The 25,021-nt window shown below is 42.4% G+C and overlaps 1 protein-coding gene across 1 annotated transcript in view; it reads right to left on the reverse strand.

The window, feature by feature from the left end:
- VPS13D (vacuolar protein sorting 13 homolog D) overlaps window positions 1-25,021 on the reverse strand; it is a 3,321,573-nt gene that overhangs the window by 313,258 nt on the left and 2,983,294 nt on the right. The window contains exon 58 of the mRNA XM_044060428.1: window positions 14,695-14,874. Within this exon, the coding sequence (XP_043916363.1) occupies window positions 14,695-14,874 (180 nt within the window). The remainder of the gene's footprint in view (window positions 1-14,694; window positions 14,875-25,021) is intronic.

Here is a 25,021-nt window from a genome sequence, read left to right on the forward strand (position 1 = left end):
TGAAAGCTGTCAGAGCATTTTGTACAGCTAGCATTTCTTTTTGATTGATGTGCAGATTCCTTTGATCTGCAGTCCATATGCCTTGAATGCACCGTCCTGCTATGTGTGTGCCCCCCAGGCATAGTCTGATGCATCTGTAGTCATAGTTTGCCTGGCTGGGGGTAAGGTGAAAGGCTGACCCTTGTTGACGTGACATGCCTGTGACTACCATAGAAACTCCTGTTGAAGGCAGGGAATGAGAGGTATCATTGTTTCCAAGCTGTGGCTGTGTTGAGTCCATACACTTTTTAGGTATCATTGTAATTTCCTCATATGCAGTTTTGCAAATGGTATTAGTACTATGCAAGATGCCATGAAGCCCAAGGCCTGCAGAATTTTTCTTGCAGGGAGATGGGTCTTTGTTGCCATTGCTCTGAAGTATTGAGTTAATTGTAGTTGTTTGTCTGGTGTCAGATAAGCCATCTGGGCCGTTGTATTCAAGCTGGCACCCAGGAATGTCATATTTTGTGAGGGCACTAGTTTTGATTTCTTTTTGTTTACTGTGTACCCTAGGCAACTTAGAAGATGTTTTACAAAGGCCAGGTGTTGTAAGGGAATGTCCTTGCTTTCTGCTTGGATGAGGCAGTCATCCTGGTATGGGTATATTTGAATTCCTCTTTGCCTGCAGTATGCAATTACCGGTGCCAGGCATTTTGTGAAGACCCTGGGTGCAGTAGATAAGCCAAAGGGCAGTGCAGAGAATTTTGAACCTGCAATGAAACGGAAGTATCTTCTGCAATTTTGTCTGATAGGGACATGCAGGTATGCCTCCTTGAGGTCTAATGATACTAGCCAAGCTTTCTTGCCCAACATGGGAAGAAGCTGCTGTAGTGTTAGCATCTTGAATTTGGGTACTTGTAAGAAGGTGTTTAAAATTGAAAGGTCCAGAATGGGTCTCCAAGCATTGTCCTTTCTGGGGACTAGAAAGGGCCTTGAGTAAAATCCTTGGCCTTGCTCCTGTGTAGGTACCAGTTGAATGGCTCTCATGTCCATGAGAGCTGTAATTTGTTTTTGTACCTCTGCCCATTGATTTTGTGGCAGGTTTGGCATTCCTTTTATCCTTGGCAAGGTGTGGAAATGGAATCTGTATCCTTGAGAGATAATGTCTAGGACCCATTTGTCCTTTGTGACGATGCGCCAGTTGTCTGCAAAAAGTGCTAATTTTCCTCCCAAGGGAGCTGCCAAGAGAGTTTTGCTTGGCAGTTTGAGGTATAAGTCATTGTGTTTGCCTTCTAGTAGTTTGTGGCCTGTCTTCTCCTCCCTTCTGTGTTGCAGTGCCCCATTGGCGAGGTTTGTAAGGGATTTGTGCTTGTCCTCTGCCCCTTGGGCACCTGTATTTACCCCTCTGTGGTCTGTCAGAAGCTGGAAAGGACCAATTTTTTGTTGGCCAATTTCTGCTGAAGCGTGGGGGCTGTACTTGTAAGATATCCTTGACCGTCTGCATAGATTTTGCCTTATCCTCCATTTTCTTTAAATCCTCCTCTGCTTTAACCCCAAATAAGACATCCTGCTGTAAGGGTGCATCTAGTAACTTTGCTTTAACATGATCAGGCAGAGATTGTTCCTTTAACCAAGCATGCCTACATATAACAGACCCAGTAACAGCTGCTATAGGGGAAGCTTCCAAGGTATCAAAACCACATTGTAAAGTATGTTTGCCCACCTGTTCAGCTGCATGCAACAGATCCTGCATTTCCTTGAATTCAGACTGTTGAGGGTGCATACCCATCTTTTGTTTTATTTGAGACATTAGAAATTGCTGGTATTTCAGCATGTGAAATTGACAATTTAGTGCTCTCATAGCTAGAGTAGCTGAGGTGTAAACCTTCTTCCCCCACCTATCTAGTGCTCTGGAGTCCCTTTCAGAGGGTACAGGATTTTTAGCCATAGAAGCCTTAGCCCCTTTGGGACCCTGGGAGATTGTCTCTGGATCAGCAACATGGCTTTTGTATAGGAATTTGTGTGAGTCAGGCACTCTATAGTATCCATCTGGTTTGGCTGGAGCAGGAGGCAGAGAATCTGGATTTAGACTAGATTCTAAGAAAACATCATCCACGATGTCTAAAACTGGGGGGATAGCAAGGGATTTGTGCTGGGGGAGTAAAAGAAACTCTCAGAGCCTTTTCTTTGAGTCGGAGTAGTCCTGACCTTCCCAGTGGAAATGTTCCCTCATGGTATGTAAGGTTTCCCCAAAGGAATAATCTTCAGGGGAAGAAGCTGAGGGAATGGAGTCTTCAGCATCAGAATCTTCATAAGGGGGAAAGGAGTAATCCTGTTCCTCAGAGGAGCCTGAGGAAACAGACACTTGATCAGAGGAGGCATAATCCTCCTCTTGTCTAGGCCTTTTGTCGGGGGGGGGGTTGGGAACCCCTGATCAAAGAAATTAAATCTTCAGCCATTTTAAGCATCTGTTTCTTAGGCATAGGGTCTTGACCTGGAGACTGAAGAGTAGTCTTTTTTGATTTAAGAGGAGTCTTAAGCTTAGCATAAGATTTTATGGTGAGAGTAGTCGGTCTGAAGACACCTTCAGAAACCGAAGGTGTTTCTACAGCACCGGCTTCTCCTACTGCAATGTCGTCGGTAGGGCCTAAAGAAAATGGCTGCGTCGGCCTAGAACTCTCTGCTGGATAATCCGAAGCGGTCTGGGGATCCAATTCAGCGGTAGCCAGGGGCTGCGTAGGCGCCTCACTGAAAACCGGAGAACCGGCGACCGGCCCAGCCGAGGGCTCGGAGTCTGGCTTGGATCTAGGTTGCCTTTATCTTTGCATTTTTTTTATGCACGCCGGTAGTCAGTTGTTCCGACGGCATGGTGTAATTAAATTTCCTACAGAAGTAGTGTCGTGTGAAATCAAAGCGTCGCTTAATAGTTCGCTTATTGAACCTAGCACAAAACCGACAACCAGTGACATCGTGGTCTGGGCCTAGGCAAGGTATAAAAAAAGAATGAAAGTCCTTATGAGGTATTTGCTTCCCACAAGAAATGCAATTGTTAACTTTTTCCTGACATCGGACTGAGGCAAGAAAAGGTTCCCCAACGGCGTACTTAGCTTTGAAGACTTCGGACTGAAACTCAATTCGAAAATCTCAGGTGTCGGCCAACCGGCACTTGCGAACTGCTTCTGCTTCGGGCACCGTGCGGCAAGAAAGACTGAAGAAAATGGCGTTGGATGCCTCTTATATACCCCTGGCACACTGACGTCAGGGAAGAACCGACGCCGGACCAAGACTTTGGAATTCGGGCCGACTGCGGGACCGCCTGATGGCAGGATAACCCAAGTGTGATGACTGCAGCAGGGTAACACGATGAACATCAGGAAGATAGGTTACCCCCTCTGCCACTGGCATCCCTGACCTGCCCTAAACCTGGGAGGTGGAATTCTCCTACACCATCTAAGGACAACAGTTATTCACTTTCCTCCCAAAAGAACCCTGCCAGGCTGTTGATCACCTTGCCCAAGCTGAGACATACTGGACCTACTCTGGAATGTTACCAGCTGCTTAGACAGCTATTAAAGCCATTGTTTTCTTTTTGCATGTGGGCATCATTCTAGGTGATGGTAGGAGTCTACTCAGTGCCACAGCATTTTACACATTCATTGTGAGCTCAACATGGGCCACAGAGGAGGGAATCAGTCAAGAATCAAGGGACAGAATCAAATAAAGATCTCCTGACCCTGTCCGAGTGCCTTTAGGCATCCTCTTCTATCCTGAAGAGTGAGAAGACAGCAAGTGAGGAAAAAGACTTAGCAAGGAAAAGATCTGATTAGTACCAATGAAGGTACTAAAACTGAGGAGGGATTACAGTCCCTGCGCGAACAGCCTACTTTAATCAGAAGTAGAATTCATTAAAAGGCTGTTCAGGTCATTCCCAGACAACAGAAATACAATCAAATTAACAGATGGAGGCAAAACAGCTGTGCTAGCTACACCAGGAAATCCCCAGCAGGCAAAAACATACTTGGTAAGGTGAGGTTGTACTAGCAAGGCAGTCCTTAGGATGAAGGTGAGGATCCTCATTTATCCCACGATCAAGGAGGGCCTCCAGAGAAGCTAATGCCACCTCTATTAGCACAGGGTCTTCACAATGGGCAAACAAGTTGCACAGCTAATAGCACTAAGCCACTGTGATGGGGGGTGCTCCTTCTTGCCTCTCCTGTACTCCTCTCAGGGCCATCCTCTAATCTGCAGGTTGAGCAGGAAAGGAACACAGGCTCAGGAAATGCTGATTGCTGCCAGTGAGACAACAAAAGGTTTACCCTTAGGATGCCATCACAAAGTCTCACCCCAATCTGCTGGAAGACTATACATGCCATTAGCCTTCCTAGAGACAGGCGCAACCAAATGGGGATGCCTACAGGTTTCTAAGATAATATCAGCAAATGATGCTTCTAAGAGAAGGACAAAATACCCAGATCCCATCCCAAAGTGGGTTTCATTTCATCATGGCTGGGAGCAGTCCCAGGGCTCTGAAACTTTGTCAGTTTCAGAAATTAAGACGTACACTAAGCCTTCCTACAAACAGCCATCTGTTGGGCGGGCTGACAGGTAATTTGACTCTAGGCTCCAGACCATGTTAGGACTTTAAAAAAGCAGGAGAATTGTGTTGGGTGACACTTGTGTATGAACAGTAGATGGAACAAGCATGCCACAACCCAGGTGCTCACATTCAAGTAAGGTCCCTAAGACTGAAGTCCTGCAGCTATGACTCCAGAATCTACTACAGGTTGGGCTTCTGGTACAAACTTCCAGTGTGGTAGCATAGCTTCAGGTTTAAAGGTACATTTCCACCTCAAACTGGCAAAATTTGTGTCTTGTAGTGCTGGTACATTTCCACCTCAAACTGGCAAAATTTGTGTCTTGTAGTGCTGGTATCCAGATCATACATTGATGTCTCCATTAGGTAGGAAACAGAATCTATAAAAAAGTGTGAAGAAAGGTATTTATGCAGCTGCAATTTCCACCCAGGTTGAACAAACGGCTTTCTAATCATCTTTTAAGTATGGTGCCAATAAGAACAAAGGGTCTAACACTTCACAGGAAACCTCAAAAGCTTCACAGGAACTCATTATTCTATAACTGCAGAAAGACAATGGAACATTACATGAATTTATGACAAAGTCTGCTGTAAGAAACTATGACACAGATGCAACCCAAAGGAGCATTCAGAATATATACATGATTTAAAGCAAGAATAGAAATGGCAGCTGGCTAATGTGGAAGAAACATTAAATCATTACAGGGCAGAGGATGAAGACTGATCCAGAAGAGAAAATAAAACTTGGTACACCAAAGAAGTTGGCAGGCTGGGATTGAAATAAATGTGCTCAGTCATATTTGGCTAGAAGACCTGGACTTCCTGAGTCAGAAATGAAACTGGAGAGAGCTCACAGAGCTTTTTTTTTTTTTTTTTTTGGTCAGTGGCTGCCATTTGAGCTAAAAATGCATATTTTGGCCAGACTTCAGGCAGTCACCCTAAGGGAACAAATTTTGTTTGTGATTTGTTGACCAGGAGTGGTGTGTGAGATAGGAGACCATAGAGTATACATTCAGAATAACTTTCTGGCTAAGACTAGGAGCAGAGGTCACAATTTCAGGGGTCATGAAAGACTGCAAAATGAGTAGATGGCACTTTTAATTTCTACACCTGGCAAATTGAAAGTGTTGTTGCCCAATGGCCCCAAAACCTTCTTGGATCCCCGGGAAGCTCTGACACCGTTACAGGAATCTGCTACAGACCATTCTGAAAGTAATTCTTCTTAAACAAATGTGAATACTGAGACTACATCCAACATGACACCTGAGCAAGGGTAGAAGAATTTGGGCTTGCAGAACCCCTTCTGAATTTTCAGGTGCCAGTTAGGAGTTAAGACTTAAACAAAAGCAACTAAAGCCACTGCATGCCAAACAGTATTTTGCTGTGCATGCAATAGATCAATGGATTTAAACAACATGATTTCCTACAGCACTAGACTTGTGTTTTGTTAGTTTACTTCAATCTGTTATGGTAGATGTTTATCAGCAGACACTGGGGGAAATTTTATGATGCTGACATCTACTATTCTAGGTTAAAGGAAGAGTCACATGAAATTATTAACAAAGAATTTCGAGCTATTGTGTCTTATCCCTACTACTACAACAATGTCTATGGTGTACAACAAACTGATACTAGGAAATATGCATGTTACCCTCAAAACAGGTCTGCTGTACACCATCAGTGAGCAGGGACAGATACTGAAGTTAAGAATTATATTGAAATGAATTCACTGAGCAAACAGAGCAGATATATACAAACAAGCACTAATACCTTGTGTAGATCAGAGCATGAGTATGTACCTTTAAGAAACATTTTCAGATGTAGCACGTGCATATAAATACAGAGCATGTGCAGGCAGCAGTGCCATTTTGAGAGAACAGCCAGAGTGCTAACATGTATGAGTGTGGTAGTTAGGCTGTTTATAAGTTTAAGTTTAAGTTACAAAGCCTCATTTCTGATGCGTTTGTGTGTGATAAAGCTGCTTGAACAGAACCCATGAAAGTTCAACTGTTTTATCCTGACCAGATGAGCGACATGGTCTCAGAACCGGGATTAGAAGAGCAACTTCTTTGAGCCATGAGGTATAGAGTTGAAGGTGAAGACAGACTAAGAATGTTGAGTGAAACAGAGCACAGACAAATGAAAAAGGGCCAGAAATGAGCTAAAGATAAAGAAAACTGCACAAATTATTTATATGGCAAATAAAATTAAATGGCGCATTTATAAGGCACAAAACAAATTATTAGTCAAATGAGTAGCATAAAACATATTATTAAGCAAACGAAAGGTACAAACCACATTATTAATTAAACAAGATGTTTGAAATCACAATATTTGACAAAACTAGAAATACTATTCATATGGGGCTCAGAATTACTTTTGGTTTGCATAACAACCATGTTTAAAGTAAAATGGGCACAAGAAAAGTACATTGAGCATGACAAGAGATTAAAAGGGCATAACGAGTACAATAAAAGGGCAAAATAAGCTTAAAGAGCAAGGCAACTGCATGTTTTTTAATAAAAGACCATATTTGGGCACAAACTACTATTTCGCACTGACCAAAGCCATTCAAAGCATAACTAGAGTTGTTCGAAGTAGCTCAGTGTGTGTAAAGTGTTTGCAGTGTGTGTGCTTTTTACGGTGCAATAATTTCAAAAGTTTGCTGTGTGCAAAGTATAGTTATATTGCAAAGTGCAGTCACCGTACAGCTATTTTGAAAAGTTTCTTGTGCTCTGTGCATTTATTTGCAGAAAGCCGCCATTTCAAATAGTTTCCTACACTGTACACAGTTATTTCGCAAAGTGCAGTCATTTTAAAAGGTTCTTGTGCTGCGTACAGTTTATTTGCGAAGTGCATTCATCTTGAACTTTTTCTTACTCTGAGCTTTTTTTTATGTGTACAGCTTATTCGCAAAGTACAGTCATTTAGAATTATTTCTTAAACTGATGAGTGGTTTCATAAAGTACAGTGACGTCAAAGTGTTCTTGTGCTACGAAGACTTGTTTGGAAAAGTGCAGTTACTTCAAATAATTTGTTGTGCTACTGGGCATAGTTACAAGTTCTGGCATATATATTTATGTGTGTATGTTCATACATGATTTCAAGCACCTTCACTACTGTGTGTTGATATGGCAGAGGCATTTCGCAGACCAAGTCCATTTGTGTTTGATCGTAATATAACAGAGAACTGGAGAGTATTCGAGCAGGAATATGATATTTTCATGCAAGCAGCTTTTTCTGACAAAGATGCACGTACAAGGGCATTAATTTTGCTTAACTAAGCTGGATCAGAGGCTACTGAAAGAGAGCATTAATTTGTGTATGCACGAGAAATATATGCAGGAGAAGGCTCAAACCGTCATATTGTGGTACCATCTGATTCAAGGACAGACCCTGAGTGCTTAAAACATAAATTTAGAGAAATGTGCAACCCTCAGACAAATGTTACACTAGAGAGGCACTTATTTTATATAAGAGACTAAAAGTCAGGTAAACCTTTTGCAGTGTATATCATTGACTTGAGCAACAAGGCTAAAACGTGCAGATTTAGTGACTTCAAAGATTAATTAATAAAGGACAGGCTTGTGTGTGGAGTTACTAATGATGCAGTGAGAAAGATTTTGCTTTGTGACAGTGATTTAGCATTAAACAAAGTCATAGAGATTTGTCAACTCCACGAGCTCACAGAAAAGCACACAAGTATGCTTATGAGCGATAAGAGCATGGTTTTAGCAGGCTCTACAGCAAACGAAGACAGCATGCAACACGTGGCAAGCAGAAATAGACCTAAGCACATGGCAGCTGCCACCCCTGCAGGTTCCCCAAGGAGAACCCGAGCTTTCTAGCAAGTTCTAAAACTACCTTAGTGAAAGGAGCATGCTCAATACTGTATAACAGTAAGTCAGCAAAACTCAAGTCAAGTCTTATTGCTAAATGTCGTAATTGTGGAGCCGACCAAGACCAAGAAGGAGCAGCTGCCCAATTGGAAGCAATGTCTCCTTGGCCTGAACAAGCAAATAAGAGCACTAGTGAAATCCTCCAAAGCAAATTTCGAGTCCAAGTTGGCCACAACTACTAGCGACAATCATAAGGCCTTCTTCACATATGTCTGCAACCTCAAAGGAAGTAGCCAGATCTGTTCAGAACTGGTGGTCAAGGACACCACATATACAAATGCCGTATTTATAGCAAACTTGCTGGCTGACAGATTCAGCGAAAACTTTACCCCTCTGTCCTCCCCATCAGTAAATCAGGACATCCCCAGTACCTTCCTCCTTCCCCTTATATCTAGGTAACAGGTCATCACTGCCCTCTCAAAGGCAAAAAATACATCCTCCATGGGACCCAATAACATCCCAGGGTGCATCCTACATGAACTCAGGCAGATACTTGCAACACCATTAGGCACTCTATTCAACCAAAGTCTGAGTACTGGCTTCATCCCAGCTGAGTGGAGGACAGCCACTGTCATCCCTTTACACAAAGGTGGAGCATCCACCGATCTGGGAAATTATAGACCCATCAGCCTAATTAGCCTGATCTGCAAGGCCATAGAATGGATTATCATGGACCTCATTAACAAGGACATTAGCAACCTCCAAACACTTGATCCCACCCAGTTTGGTTTCACCAAGGAGAGGTCATACCTATAAATATGGTCGACTTCTTTCAGTCAGTCCAAAAGAAAGAGCCAGCACAACGTGGTAGAGAAATAGTAATTTAATCCATGTGTGTGTGTGAGTCTTTCGGCTTTTCCCAGTTAGGGGTTGCCACAGCGGAACTCCGGTCTGCTAATGATTGGCAGTAGATTTTTACGTGCAGAGTTGCCAGCCCTGATGCACAACCTTCAACGAAGGTACGCCCATTCACGCATGTCTCCACGCAGAAGACACTCTAGCTGAGAATCGAACCGGACAGCGTCTTACTGTGAGGCGACAATGCTACCGCGGCACCACCAGCATGTAATGGCAAAAAAACAGACCGGTTTCGGCAATAACAACAATGCCTTCCTCAGTGTAAAGAAAGAACTCACAAAAAGCCATATTTACTACAAAATGAAGACAGCAACTCAAACTGATTGGCTGGTCATAATTGCTCACTGAGCCCAGGTGGAAACAAACCACCTAGCCTGATTATTCCTCATTTTTCTTTTTGATTCAATAACAGTGTGCCAGCCAATCTTATTTCCTTTATCACCTTGTATAATGTCCATAACTGTAAATCTAAAGGCTGCAGTGGGATGTATTAATACATGTCTGTAAACAGCATTGCTGATTCTTTTGTGTTTGATGTCACTCAAATGTTCGCCAATGTGATATTTAACTGGCCTGGACGTCTGACCAATATAGAATGCCAGACACGAGCAGGTTGTTAGATAAATTACCCATTCACTGGAACAATTTGCAAAAAATCTCATGTCAGAAATCCTGCCAGTATTTCGGCTGCTAAATTGTTTAGTTTTATCCATTCTGGCACAATGAACACAATGTCCACATGGAAAAGATCCAAAAAGAAGTCCCCCTGCTAGATAGACTGATATAATGTGTTGGAATTAGATGTCTCATGTTTATAATGATTGAAATGGGACCCTAATGTTTTACCCCTTCTGTATCCAAAAAGACATCTTTCTTGGAGCATATTGGCCAGTCTGTCATCTGACATCAAGATATTCCAATTTTGTTGAACTACATGGGAAAGTACATGGGTGTTCCGTCCATACGTTGTGATAAACCTAATGGGTGGTGAATCTTGGGTTGTCTTATCCTTATATGCCAAAAGATCCTTCCTATCTAGTGATGACACCTCCCGACAGGCCATGGTGACAGTGCCTGGCTTATACCCCCGGGTTGTAAACCTTTTCACCATGTCCAGCCTGAAATGTTCATATTTGTTGGGATCAGAACAGATGCCTTATTCTGAGGAATTGGAACTTCGAGATGTTACATATAATATGGGGTGGATGATGACTGGAAGCATGTAACAATGAATTATATTGAGGGTATTTGCGGAATACCTGAGTATCTAAAGTAACATCAGCATTCCTTGTAACCAAGACATCTAGAAAGGTGATTTGATTCATCTCACGGTTACACGTGAACTGAATACCCCACTTATTACCATTAATATAGTCCATAAATTCCTCTAGATAAGCAACATCTGCTTTCCAGACTAACTAACAGTCAGCCAAATAACGACGCCAGATATCCATTTCAGACAGGTACAGATTGTGGAGCAGATCACAGATTAGTTGTTCCTCTATGTATGCCATAAATAAATCGGCATAAATGGGGGCAAAAGATGCCCCCATAGCCATCCCACGAATCTGCCAAAAACAATTGTCTTTGTAATAAAAAACATTTTTGGTTAATACATGTTCAGTTAGTCCAATGAAAAAAGTGTTAAAACCAGGTGGTACAGTTCAGAAATGGTCAACCAATGTTCAATGGCTAAAAGCCCAGCCCAATGAGGTATGTTAGTGTACAGGGCTGACACATCTAATGTGCATAGAGACCACCCTGGTTCAATCTGTCAGCTATGATTTGGAGGAACTCAGTCATATCCTAGATACGGGCTATAACGTATTTGAGTAATGAGCGAAGGTACTGTGTTAGATATACAGACAGTGGTTCAGTGAGGGACCCACGACCAGACACAATTGGTGTACCGGGAGGGGTCAGAAATGGATTTGTGGATTTTGGGTAAATAAAGATACTGTTTCTGAGGATCAGAAGCCATTACATGTTTGGAAACAGTCTTGGATATAATCCCCTCCTCTACCGCCAGATTAATAAAGGTGTCAGTCTGTTGTTTAAATGTACTCATAGGATCCAATGGCATGGGCATGTAGTATCGTCTGTTGTTTAACTGTCTAAGGGCTTCAATATCATATTTTACCCAATCCATAACAACAGTAGCACCCCCTTTATCAGCTGGCAGAATGACAATATTCTTGTTAGACTTAAGTTCCTGTAGAGCTTGTTGTTGATCCTTTTAGAGATTATGTCATGTGGGTCCCATGTCCCGATAATATAGATGTAGATCTTTTGAGTACTTGATTCATAAATGCTTGGACTACTGGCTGTGTGGGTGGCATAAAGTTGGATTTCTGAAAATGAAAGGATTTATCAACTGAAATATTATCATGTTGTCCAAAAAATAATTTTAAATTTAAGGTCCAACAAAAACACTAATGTCAGCAGCAAAAACATCTTCAGCCACAAAGAATGCAGGGACAAAATTGAGACCTTTATTCAACAAATCCACTTCAGTGGGTGTAAGAGAATATGAAGAAATATTCAAAACATTCTGACATTCACTTATTTGTTGCTCATTAATTGTTGTAATGTCTCTCTACATTCGGAATGTTTATGATGTTTCTGCCCTGCCCTGTGTTTGTGGCCCCTAAAGGACGACTTATTTCAGTCACCAAAGGCATGGATGAGTGGAAGATGGTGCACACTGCCTACTTTGACCTGGCAAAAGCTTTCAATACTATTCTAATAGATAAACTCTCTCAACTTAGGCATCAATCCATATGTTATCAGATGGGTAGCAAACTAACTCAATGACAGAACCTACCCAGTCAAAATAGGGGAAGCCACCACAAGCAGTAGACCCGTAATTAGCAGTGTACCCTAGGGATCAGTCTTGGGGCCTCTGTTGTTTGGGATATACTTTTCTGAGGTGCAGGCCAAAACCTGTGGGCTATGGCTGAGCAAGTTTACAGATGACTGCAAGCTTGGCACTGTCATCAATTCCCCTAATCACGTGGACATTCTCCAAGAGGGTCTCACCCAAACAAATGACTGGTGCCAGAAACGTAGCCTCAAACTAAATGCCAAAAAGTGCATCATCATCCCCTTTGGGGAGAGTGACATCTCACAAATTATCACACTAACAGCAAGGCCCTAAGCACACAATCAGTCATGAGGGACTTGGGCACCCAGGTTGATAGCAAACTGCCTTTTGACCACCATGTTGCCTCCGTTGTATGGAAAGTTTTCTACATGGCCCACTTCATTAGTAAGGGTATCTCATCCAGGGACAAGGAAGTCATAACATCCCTGTATTCTTCCCTTATAAGACCCATTATTGGGTACAATGCCCCTTTTGGCATGCATCTCCCAAAGCACATGCAGCAGCTGAAGAGACCACAGAGGTTCCTCACCAGGAGGATCCACGGCCTCAAACATCTACCCTACACAGATAGGCTAAAAGCCCTGTCCCTCTACTCAGTCTCATACAGACTCCTCAGAGGTGACCTCTGTCTGGCATACAAAGCAATCTCAGACCCCGCCTTGATGGGACTGCTGTATATCCACATGTCAAGCTTCACTCAAGTAACCCACATGCGTGACCTCAACCTGGTCTGTGACATCAATAGGGCTTGTTGGCAGGACAGATTTGCCACCCAGAGCCTCCCTCTTCTGTGGAATAGACTCCCTCTCCACATCAGACAGAGTACCTCATTAACCCTTTTTAAGCACAACCTGGATAACTGGATGGGGAACTGAAAATACACCCCTGGGATTCCACCTGTGTCCCTGCTGGACAGGGGCATCGGGTGTTGTCGGAACATGGGCTAAATTCTTGGCTAGGCTTGCAAGGGCCTCAGGGCCAATAGCCTAGTAACTTTCTATGATCCTATGATACCAAAGAAGGGAGACTGTCAGTGACCACAAGTATTCCTAATTGGGAAGACTGCAAGCAGCCCATGACAAAAGAAATGGCACCAGTTCATCCACTGCCTCAAACCAGTACAATGTCAGGTAATAACCTCTTTACACAGATCAAGAGAAGCACAGTGTAAAAAATACCATCCCTGAGTCTATTAGATTACACTGTTGGAGGATGTATACACATAAACACAGGGCTGAGATATAGAAACAGAACTACAGCTATACTCTGTGCTTAACTGGAAAATTTTACTTCTTTAAAAGGTTAAAGAACTTAACAACATGTAAAGATTCAGGTGCAAAGGCATTAATATGCCCAATACTGACAGCTTGAATTGTTACCTGATATTAACCACCATCGGGTGGCATAGTGGTTAGCACTGCTGCCTCATAGCAAGAGACTCTGTGGCTCGATTCTCAGCTGGGTTTCCTTCTGTATAGAGTATGCAACTCCTCCCTGTGTCAATTTGTGTTTTCTCCAGATACTCTAACTTCCTTCCACCTCCACAGACATGCATTAGGTTGACTAAGAACTCTATAACGTCTCCCCTTGGGTGTGAGTACAGTGTCTGTGTGATGTGAAAGAAAGAATGGTAATCTACTTCCATTTCCCCTCTGTCTAGTAAACTCCATAGATGGCGGAGGCTGTTCATGGAGTTACTCTATAAGTCAGACATGTCTCCTGAGTCTGGATGGATGAAACATAAGTGAGTTGCGAAAGACTGTGAAGGGGTCCATCTTGTTTCACCATTTCAATTTAGTGAACTCTACCTCGTCCACTTGTGGGGAAACTCATTGTAATAAAATAGAACATGAAACTGTTTTGGTTTGCTTGCCAGTTGTTGAGTTCATCTTCATTTTGGTATGGAACAGAACATGCTGGCTATAATGTGCAATTCTCCAACAATATTTCTGTTAAGCTTAAATGCAATCTAAAAAGAATATGCAAATAATAATAAGGGCTTAAAACAAGAGAGAATGAGTGGATAATGCAACAATGACCAATAGCACGGCTTTCAGCATATGCAACTATCCAGAAATATTCAGTAGACTTCTATAATTCTGTCTAGATTTTAAGTTACCCACACTAACAATGAGTGATGAATATTCTCAGCTCTGCAATGTTGATAATGCATCATTTTACTCTGTACAGTACTGGTATCTGTATAACAGCAGTAACTACAGTATTTTTAATGTACTATGTCCATTTCAACACAAGTGCATGACAACAATCTGTCCTGGAGCCAATCTCCTACGCCTCCAATGTAAATGGGCTTCATGCAATCATTAAATAAAGTACTACACTATTCTCAATGGTAGGTGCTACTCTCAGCAACAGCTAAAATTCAGACAACCAACAACATCAAAATACAATCACCTAAAAGCAAGACTTTTTAAAAAAAGTTTCAAGCCATTTGTAAATCCAGTTCTGCACTAACTCACCTGAAGAACCCGAGTAGGACCATCAGGTATTACTTTGACAGAAAGTGCTCCTGATCCTGGTCTCATCTTCTGGTTTACAAACTGCTGTTCAGGAGGAACTGGTTCTAAGAGGCCAACAGAGGGTTCAGGACCCAGCACAACCTCTGCTCCATCTCGAAGTCTTGAAATGCCATTTTTTACCTACGTAAAAGGTAATACAGAAGTGAGTCTGATTACACAAACAATTTAACCAAATGTAAATGCATCACTGATAGTAATATGCTTTTACACTAAGGTTTGACAATCAAAAGTAAAAAGAAGTTATGTTCTTACCATAACGATCCATCTGTGTTGTTGATCTTCATTCACTCGTGACTTATGGGTTCAGTTTCAACATATCAGAACTGACTTGGCCATTATACATAGCTCGTACCAGCCAAAAACTCTCAAACTAAGGCTCTACCCACAATGCCTCTCTTTCCATTACCTCAGATCAAGTTTGCATAACAGTTAGGAAAATACCGAAGCCCTGTCTAAGGTAGAACCCTGTAACATCCCAGGACTAGGTCCGAACATCCAGGAGTCTTTTGGAGGGGGAAGGAGGGTGGGATGTCAAGAATAAATGAAGCTCAACACAAATGGAACGTTGTGGTAAGACCATAAGTTCCTTATCTGATGTTGTCAATATTCATTCATTCTTGACTGATGGGACAGATTCCCCAGCTAATTTAGTTCCTAGGCGGCCCTAAGGAAGGACATTCCTGAGCACAAAAGGATGCTCTTCCCCTGGAGACCATGTCTAATTTGTAATGAGTGATAAAGGTATGTGGAATAGCCCAAGCTGCAGCTGCACATATGTCTTCCATAGAAGCCCTAGAATGAAAGACTGCTGAAGTGGAAACAACTTTTGTAGAATGAGCTCTAACTGTAGTTGGCAGTTTGAGTCTATTTTGATTGTATATAAAGGTAATGCAGTCTCTAAGCCATTTTGCAAGGTGACCTTTGATACAGGTTTGCCCAATCTGGATCCTGAAAAGGATGGAAATAGCTGGTCTGATTTTCTAGAAGATTTCATTCTAAGTAAAAATGCTACTGTCTGTGGACGTCCAACAAGTGTAAACAGTACTCTCCTTTGTTTGCAAAATTTGGGAAGAAGACTGGTAAGTCCATGGACAGGTTGATATTAGACTCTGATACCACTTTGGGAAGGAAGGTGGGATTGGTTCTGAGTGATGCTCTTTCTTTGTGAAAAATTATGTAGGGATGAATCACACACAAAGCTTGTAACTCTGAAATTCTCCTAGCAAACATGATAGCTACTACAAAGAGGGTCTTACAAGATAAAAACATGAGGCCACAAGTAGCTGCTGGCTCAAAGGGCTGTCGAACTAGACACTGCAAGACTAAGGTCAAATCTCATGGCATTACAGGGTCTTTGAATGGAGGTTTTAAATGCAGAGTGCCTTTTAAGAAAAATTTTGCATAAACAATGGTACATCAAGGAATGGTCATCAAAACCATTACGAAAATTTGAAATGGCAGCTAAATGAACCTTAACTGTGGATGTTGAAGCCCCCATTTCAAATAAGATAGCTAAATATTCCTGGACCTTATCGACTGATACTGAGAAAGGGTCTATGTAGTTTGCATACCCCCAAACTGAAAATCTTGTCCATTTGCTTAGGTAAAGCTTCCTGGTGGATGGTTTATGGGAAGCCAGAAGTATCTTTTGTACTGGAGAGGACAAGTTAGACTGCCTGGAATTTACTGGAATTGGAGAAACCAAGCTGGCATCCTGAGATTTTGAAGATTGGGATGCACCAAGCCCTGAGGGTGAGACATTAGGTCCAGAGCTGGGTCCAGAGTCCATGGGCGGTGAAGCAAGTGAGGCCAAAGGAAGAGGAATCAGACTTGATGGGGTCAATAAGGTTCAATGAGAATTACTTTGCTTCTCAACCACTGGGCTTTCCTCAGAAACTGTGGGATTATTGGAATAGAGGGAAAGGCATACAAAAGTACCGGGAGCCAATCGAGAAGAAGTGCGTCTCTCGGGAACTCCCTGTGAGGGGGATTAGGGCAAAGTATCTGCTGCATTTGTGGTTTATGGGAGAGGCGAACAGGTCGCAGCACGGCTGACCCCATCGATGAAAGATCTCCGTTGCTACACTGAGATTTAGAGACCACTCATGAGGCAGGAGGATACATCTGCTTAGTTTGTTGGAGTTCCCTGGGATATGCATTGCTATCAGGAAGTGAATGGAAGCAATAGCCCAATGTCAAATTCTTAGGGCTTCCCGACATAGTGGGTAGGACCTGGTTTTCCCCTGTTTGTTGACATACCAGACTACGGACTTGTTGTCCGATTGGATTGCAATTGTCCCTGAAGGATGGACAGACTGGAATACTTGCAACGCTAAAAGCACTGCCCTCAATTCTAGAATGTTGATGTGTAAATTGGCCTCTTGCAGAGACCAAGTGCCTTGAACAGTCTTTCCCAGAAAATGCTGCCCTCACCCTATCTGGGAAGCGTCAGTGGTCACTATGGCCTTAGGTTGAGAGGGGGAAAAGGTACAACCCCACAGATTCTCTTCTGTCTTTATCCACCAAGATGAATCCTTTTTGCAGCATTTGCTATCAAGACTGAATGGCACACTGGGTGTGTAAGAATCGACCATTGTGATGCCAAGAGCCACTGAAGCAGTATCATGTGATACATCACTAGGAGAACTAACATTATCACTGCTGCCATGGTTCTCAGAACTTGTAGTACCAGATGAGCAGGAACTTTGTTTTGAGAAATGATTACTTGAACTTGCTATCTTAGTTTCAACAGCCTGTGGAGAGGAAAGGAGGCTACACAGAAGACTGTATTTAATCTTGCTCTGATGAACTCCAGATCCTGCGTGGGAATCATTTGTGACTTTTCCTTGTTGACTGAAATGCCTAGTGTTTCGGCAAGATGTAGAACGAAGTTTATGGCGTAAAGCAGCAGTTGCCTGGAAGGGGAGGTGAGGAGCCAATCGTCTAGATACAGAAACACCTGGAATCCTTGTGGTCTCAAATGAGCTGCTACGACTGCCATGCATTTGGTGAACACCCTGGGGGCTGTGATGAGACCGAACTCAGAATTGGTAATGACTGGCTCCTAGCCAAAAGCAGAGATACCTTCTGGAGCACTTGCTCATTTTTATGTGGTAATATGTGTCCTGAAGATCTATAGAACACATCAGATTGTTTTCCTCCAAAAAGGGAAGGATAGACTGAACCGTGACCATCCAGAATTTTGTCTGCTGCACAAATTTGTTCAGTAGGCTGGGATCCAGCATTGGTCTCCAGTCCCCTGTCTTTTTTGGCACTAAAAAGAATCTTGAGTAACATCCAGACCCTATTTCGTCTGGTGGGACTACTTGGATGACTTTTTTGAAGCAGCTTTTGAATCTCTACTGCTGCAAGATCCCTCTGAGTGGAAAATTGGGGATTTGCTTTTGGGGTTTTGACAAAAGGTTGAAGGGGATGTAGTAACCGCTGGTAATTTTTTTCTGCACCCAGGTATCTGAGGATATTGTAAGCCAGGGTGAATGGTGTAGAGAGAACCATCTCCAGACGACCTCCAGAGGTAAGCAATCGGGCCTCTGTTCAGGAGTGCTGATAGGGTTTGTCCAGGAAAGGAATCTCTGGAGCCCTGGTAATGCGGACCCCCTCTGCCATGGGGTGGGGGTTGTCTCTGGGATTTCCTGAACCATATTTTTCAACTCCTTTGATTCCTGGAATAAAGACACTGTGGAAAGGAAAAATGAAAGTCCACAGCAGAAAGGGTTTTTCCATCTTTTTCACACCTGGTTAGTGTCTCTAACGTTTGGGCCAAGCAGGAAGTACCATCAACAACTGCGTTAATAAAGGAAGACTTAAAGAGTTCTGTGAAGTCACACAAGTGCATCCAGGCGTGACGCCTAATAGCAATGCCTGTACCCATTGCTCTAGAAGTCCCTTCAGCTGTATGAGCAATAAGCCGCATGGGAAAATTTGCGATAAACTCCAGGGTGGCAAGCTGAGAGGCAACTTTATCCCGAACCTCATCAGACACTGCTCCTGCAAGGGAGTCTGAAAGCTCAGTTATCAGATCCCTTTGGAGTCTAATAAAGTGTGTCAAGAAGTTCAAGACCAAATAGCGAAGGTCAATGAAGCAAAGACCTGTTTCTCAAATCTGTCCATCGTCCAGGACTCTTGGTTAGGAGGATGGACAGTTGAACTCTCTTCGGCAAGTTCCTTTTTGGTGGCCACCGCTGCCACCACCACGGCATCCACTGCTAGACCCTTTGACCAATGGGGCTGATCTTCTGAGGCTAACAAAATCTTATCCGGTCTCCGGGGAATAAGCTCTATGGAGTCAGAAGCCTTCCACACTTGCTGAACGATCAACTTAACTAGGTCATCAGCAGGTGGGGTCACCCAAGAAGTTGATGCGTGGGCACAAAAAGCTTGCAAGGACACAGATTCCTCAGAGGATGGGTTTGAGGGCTTCCAATCACCCCTCTGTTTTAGTATTTCCAGGATGTCTCCAAAGGAGACATCTTCTGGGAGTGACCATGGGGAACCTTCCCCATCATTGTAATCAATATCTTCAGTGACTGATTCTTCTGGAGAATCTGGGTGCTTCCTCTTGCAAGTCCTCTTATGGGGTTGCTCCTCAGGGGGAGGTTCTGAGAAGCACTCCGGAGTGCTTGCAGCTCTTTTGCCCACTGTCTACACGTAGCAGATTATCACAGCTGCGAACCAGAGGAAATGAAAATATGGCACTCTGAAGAGGATGGAGCCAGCTGGGAGCCTGCTGGGGCCAAAGCTCTCTCCATAATCTGGAAGGCAGTCTGAAACAGAGAAAGACAACCTCAGAATCTGGATCACACCTCTCTCCAATGAGCCACCACCCCAGAGCAGGAACTGAGAGAGGGCTCGAAACTTCCATGGCTCCGAGAGCTGCAGATGGCACCATGGAAACAACCAAAACCATTTCAAGGATCTCAGAACGACAGCCAAACCACAGTCCCAGGTGTGCAATGGATCTGAAGGAGATGAAAACCACAGATTTGACTCTGCCACTGAGGTGAGGTCCACCATCGGCACCAAGGTAGCTGACACCGGCAGCGTCAAAGTGGGGGGCTGCAAACCTTGAAGGGAGGTCAAATGAGGATAAACAGGTGGAGTCCTTGAAGAGTAAGCCTCAGCTCCGGGTGGGAGAGAGGTTTGTGAAGGTGCAGGGAGACTCCTGGCTGCCAAAATCTGTTCCAAGAATCTGACTACATCCAATTCTGACAAACTCCTGGAAGAACGGATTGACATTCCCTATCCAGAAAAGGGCTTGGTTGTTGACCCAAGAATGGGTCTACTAAAGGGGAATATCTAGTCCTAGGAATTATTACTGAATTGACTTTTGGCACCATAGTCTGCTGTGCGGAAGGGGAAGCTGGAACCAAATGAGAGGAAAGTGGTAGCGGTGCAGAAACTATTCTCGGTGCCGAAGAGGTTGTCAGTGCCAAAGCGGTGGTTGGTGATGAAGAGGTTTGAGTCAGTTCAATAACCAACGGCACTGATGTTGAGTAAGTCAGATTCGGTGCCGAAAGCAATGATATTCTCATTTGCAGTACTTTGGCTTTCGGTTCTGAAGATACCGTCAGAACCTGTGGCTTTTGGGACTTTGTTTCATGTGCCGAAGGAGAAGACAACACAGAGTGGCTTCTTTTCTTAACATCCGGCTTAGGAGATTTTGAAGTGTCAGCCTTAGACAGGGCTTCACTGAAGGGACATTTTAACAAGCCTTTTAAGATAAGCTTATTGCGCCTCTCTGCTAAATTAAAGGTACTAAAGACCTGACAAGTTATGTCCAAGTGAGGGGCACCCAAACAGGACACACATCAGAGTTGGGCATCTTTCTGCCACAGAGTCCTGACACTGTTTAAAGTCGGATGTCCCTTTTGCTTTTCTAAACACCAACGGCCAGCAATTTGCAATACAAAGATACTGAAGTCTTAAATGAAAATCAAATATAATATTTATTCAATATTCTTATTGTGAATATCTCCAAACCAGTTTCGGCTATCAAGCCTTCATCAGTGGGTAAAGTTTCCCTCTGTTGAGGGTGGTGATTATTTATACATATCCCCAACCAATGGAAAACATGGTACAGCCCAACATAATGGTTAGAGTACATTGTTAAGTTTCAAACATAAAATTAGGCTCAACCATATTACTGAATGCACTGACAATGATAAAACAAAATTCCCATGTGATAGTGAAACAATAATGAAGTTTAAAAAACACATATATCCAATTGTGTATAAAAGAATAATAATCTGAAATGCATCATATCTGCCATGTGTAACTCTACCTGGACAGCATATCCTATATGCCTTATACAATGCTTTGCTCATAAGTAAAATACTTTGATGTATGAGAATTCTTATATGTAATATAAGTTAAATACAGAACATTTGTTAATATATGTGTATGTATGTAGAAGGTATATCATATGTGAACATGAAATTTGAAAGGACAAAAGTCCTATCTGATTCTCCAGTATTATACAGTATAGAATTCCTACATACCCAGTGGAGTACCCTGGTATATTCAATAATAAATCAAAAAACATGCTCCATAATATTAAGATATACACATACCTATTAAGCTGATTATGAGCATATTTAGGCCTCCGAAGAAGATTAACCCACAGCTACTAATAGCTGGTGGGTTTTCCAAATATACATACCATCTTAGGACTTTTTACAAATGATCATTAAGACCTGGGGAAAAAGCCCCCAAGGTTAATGATCCAATATTTCTCTTTATGGTTTAGGATGGTATGCCAACCCTGTTGGTTACTTCTGTCCCCTGTGATTTTATCTATGGTCATAAACATAAAATTAGCATTGGTATGTTTAATAGTATGTCCGTATAGGGCATTGGTTTCTTTTTTGTTTTGGATGTCACTTTTGTGTTCAGTCATTCTGATTCTGAGTGAGCGAGAGGTCTGGCCCACATAAAAAGCTGAGCATTGGCAAGTGACTAAGTAAATGATCCAACTACTACTACAGTTCCCAAACACCCTAGAGTTGTACACTCTATTAGTGTTAGCACTGGCAAATTCTTTCAGTTTGCTTACATGTGAGCATGAACCACAATGACCACATGGGAAAGTGCCCAAACGTTTGTCTCCAGTCATAGTCATTTGCTGATATATTGCGCCTCCACTCTCCTTATGCTTGTAATGAGAAAAAAGACCACCTAAAGTTTTTCCATGCCTAAATGAAAACATACATTTAGGACCTAAAAGTTTCCTTAATTCCTCATTGGCCAAGAGTATATTCCAATGGGTGTTCAATATATTCCTGATAACATTGTGATTCCGTCCATATGTAGTCACAAACCTAAGGGTAGATTCTTCCAATGTAGTTGTTTGCTTTTTATATTGTAACAAAGCATTTCTATCCTGAGTAGTGGACCATTCACTTGCTCTAAGTATACCTGATTCTCTATATCCCCGGTCTTTAAATCTATGGTAAAGATCTAATCTGGCTTATTCAAAATCTTGTTCTGATGAGCTGATGCATTTAATACGCATAAATTGAGATTTTGGTATATTTCGGATGGTGTGGTGCGGATGCATACTTGACGCATGGAGCAGAGTGTTGTACTGTGGATATTTCCGATAGGTCTTGGTATTCAGGGTATGATCTTCATTCCTGTATACTGTGACATCCAGAAAATCAATGGTATCATGATTTGATGTTACGGTAAACTCAATGCCCCATATATTTCCATTCAAATACTCCACAAATTCCTGTAAGTATGCCCGATCTGCCCACCACACCATCCAGCAATCATCCAAATATCTGCGCCAGATGTCAATCTTCACCATATACAGATTATGGAGGGGATCATAGATCATACATTCCTCAAAAAAGGCCATGAATAGGTCTGCATATATGGGAGCAAAAGATGCTCCCATGGCAGTACCCTGTAGATGCCAATAGCACTCTCCGTGGAAATAAAAAACATTTTTATTAAGTACGTGTTCTGCCGTGCGTACCAGTAATTTATTAAATCCAGGTGGATACAATGCCGAATGTTCGAGCCAATACTGTAAAGCCTGTAGTCCAGCCCAATGAGGTATGCTTGTGTATAAAGATTTCACATCCAGTGTACACATTAGCCACCCTGGCTCCAATTGTGTATCATATATAATTTGAAGGAAGTGAGTAGTGTCCCGTAATCTGGCTCTAACTGAAGTAAGCAAAGGTTTCAAATAGTGTGTAAGAAAAGCTGATAGAGGTTCAGTTAAGGAACCCATGCCGGACACAATGGGTTTCCCCGGAGGTTTGGAAAGGGATTTGTGAATCTTGGGAAGAAGGTAAAGTATTTGTTTTGGGGGGTCCGTAATAGTTAGATGTTTCACAGTACTCTTAGTAATAATACCTTCCTCTTCCGTTCGGGGGACAGCAAACAATAGGCCTAGAAAGAAACCCAGATCAATTCTTAAGACCAATGATAGGTCTTTCATTAGCACTTCAGAGGAAGAATCCTCCTATACGGACAACGATAATAGCAGTTATCGTGAATCGTCCAGACATAAGAAATCCAATACCTCACACCCTTTAGACATGGAAAAAGGCGGCGGGGAGGCCGCAAACACAAATATGGGTATAAGAACAAATTCTGTGGAAGGGTTGATACAGACACTTCTAAAATAACTGAAAATAGTTATCAAAATGTGTTGAATTTATCAGATGTAACACTTACAAATGAACAAGAACAACTACTTAATAAAGGCCTTGGTTTTATACCTGGTTTCTTTTCTGATGAATACAATATAGTTAATGATGTGATATCTTTTTGTCGTAACCTTAATCTGAAGTTATTTTTTACAGATAAAACCTCTCAAAGATCTGAGGAATTCAGATTTCATAAATCTGAATTCCAACCCACCATGAACAAACATGTGTCCATATTCCTTCAGTCGGTACTCAGGGACCTACACTTCCCACATAGGGAATCATGTATTGTGGGTCAAAATATATCCCCATCTGAAAAGGTTGCTATGGATGAATTAAGGAACAATCATAACATTGTTATTCTGCCAGCTGATAAAGGAGGTGCAGTAGTGGTTATGAATATGGGATACTATCTGAATGAGGGCAGGGGACAACTTGCCAATACCCGATGTTATATGTATATGTCCATTGATCCTACTGCTGTATTTAAGAAGGAAATCGACACCTTTTTAAACCAAGCGGAAGAGGACGGTATTATTACTAAGAGTACTGTGAAACATCTAACTGTTACGGACTCCCAAAAACAAATACTTTACCTTCTTCCCAAGATTCACAAATCCCTTTCCAAACCTCCGGGGAGACCCATTGTGTCCGGCATGAGTTCCTTAACTGAACCTCTATCAGCTTTTCTTACACACTATTTGAAACCCTTACTTACTTCAGTTAGAGCCAGATTACGAGGCACTACTCACTTCCTTCAAATTATACAGGATACACAATTGGAGCCAGGGTGGCAAATGTGTACACTGGATTTGAAATCTTTATACACAAGCATACCTCATTGGGCTGGACTACAGGCTTTACAGTATTGGCTCGAACATTCGGCATTGTATCCACCTGGATTTAATACATTATTGGTATGCATGGCAGAACACGTACTTAATAAAAATGTTTTTTATTTCCACAGAGAGTGCTACTGGCAACTACAGGGTACTGCCATGGGAACATCTTTTGCTCCCATATATGCAGACCTATTCATGGCCTTTTTTGAGGAATGCATGATCTATGATCCCCTCCATAATCTGTATATGGTGGAGATTGACATCTGGCGCAGATATTTGGATGATTGCTGGATGGTGTGGTGGGCAGATCGGGCGTACTTACAGGAATTTGTGGAGTATTTGAATGGAAATATATGGGGCATTGAGTTTACCGTAACATGAAATCATGATACCATTGATTTTCTGGATGTCACAGTATATAGGAATGAAGATCATATCCTGAATACCAAGACCTATTGGAAATATCCATAGTACAACACTCTGCTCCATGCGTCAAGTATGCATCCGCACCACACCATCCGAAATATACCAAAATCTCAATTTATGCATATTAAATGCATCAGCTCATCAGAACAAGATTTTGAACAAGCCAGATTAGATCTTTACCATAGATTTAAAGACCGGGGATATAGACAACCAGATATACTTAGAGCAAGTGAATGGTCCACTACTCAGGATAGAAATGCTTTGTTACAATATAAAAAGTGAACAACTACATTGGAAGAATCTACCCTTAGGTTTGTG

This window comes from Protopterus annectens, chromosome 2.part0 (assembly GCF_019279795.1).
Source record: "Protopterus annectens isolate FY-2018-M chromosome 2.part0, PAN1.0, whole genome shotgun sequence".
NCBI classification, from domain to species: Eukaryota; Metazoa; Chordata; order Ceratodontiformes; family Protopteridae; genus Protopterus; species Protopterus annectens.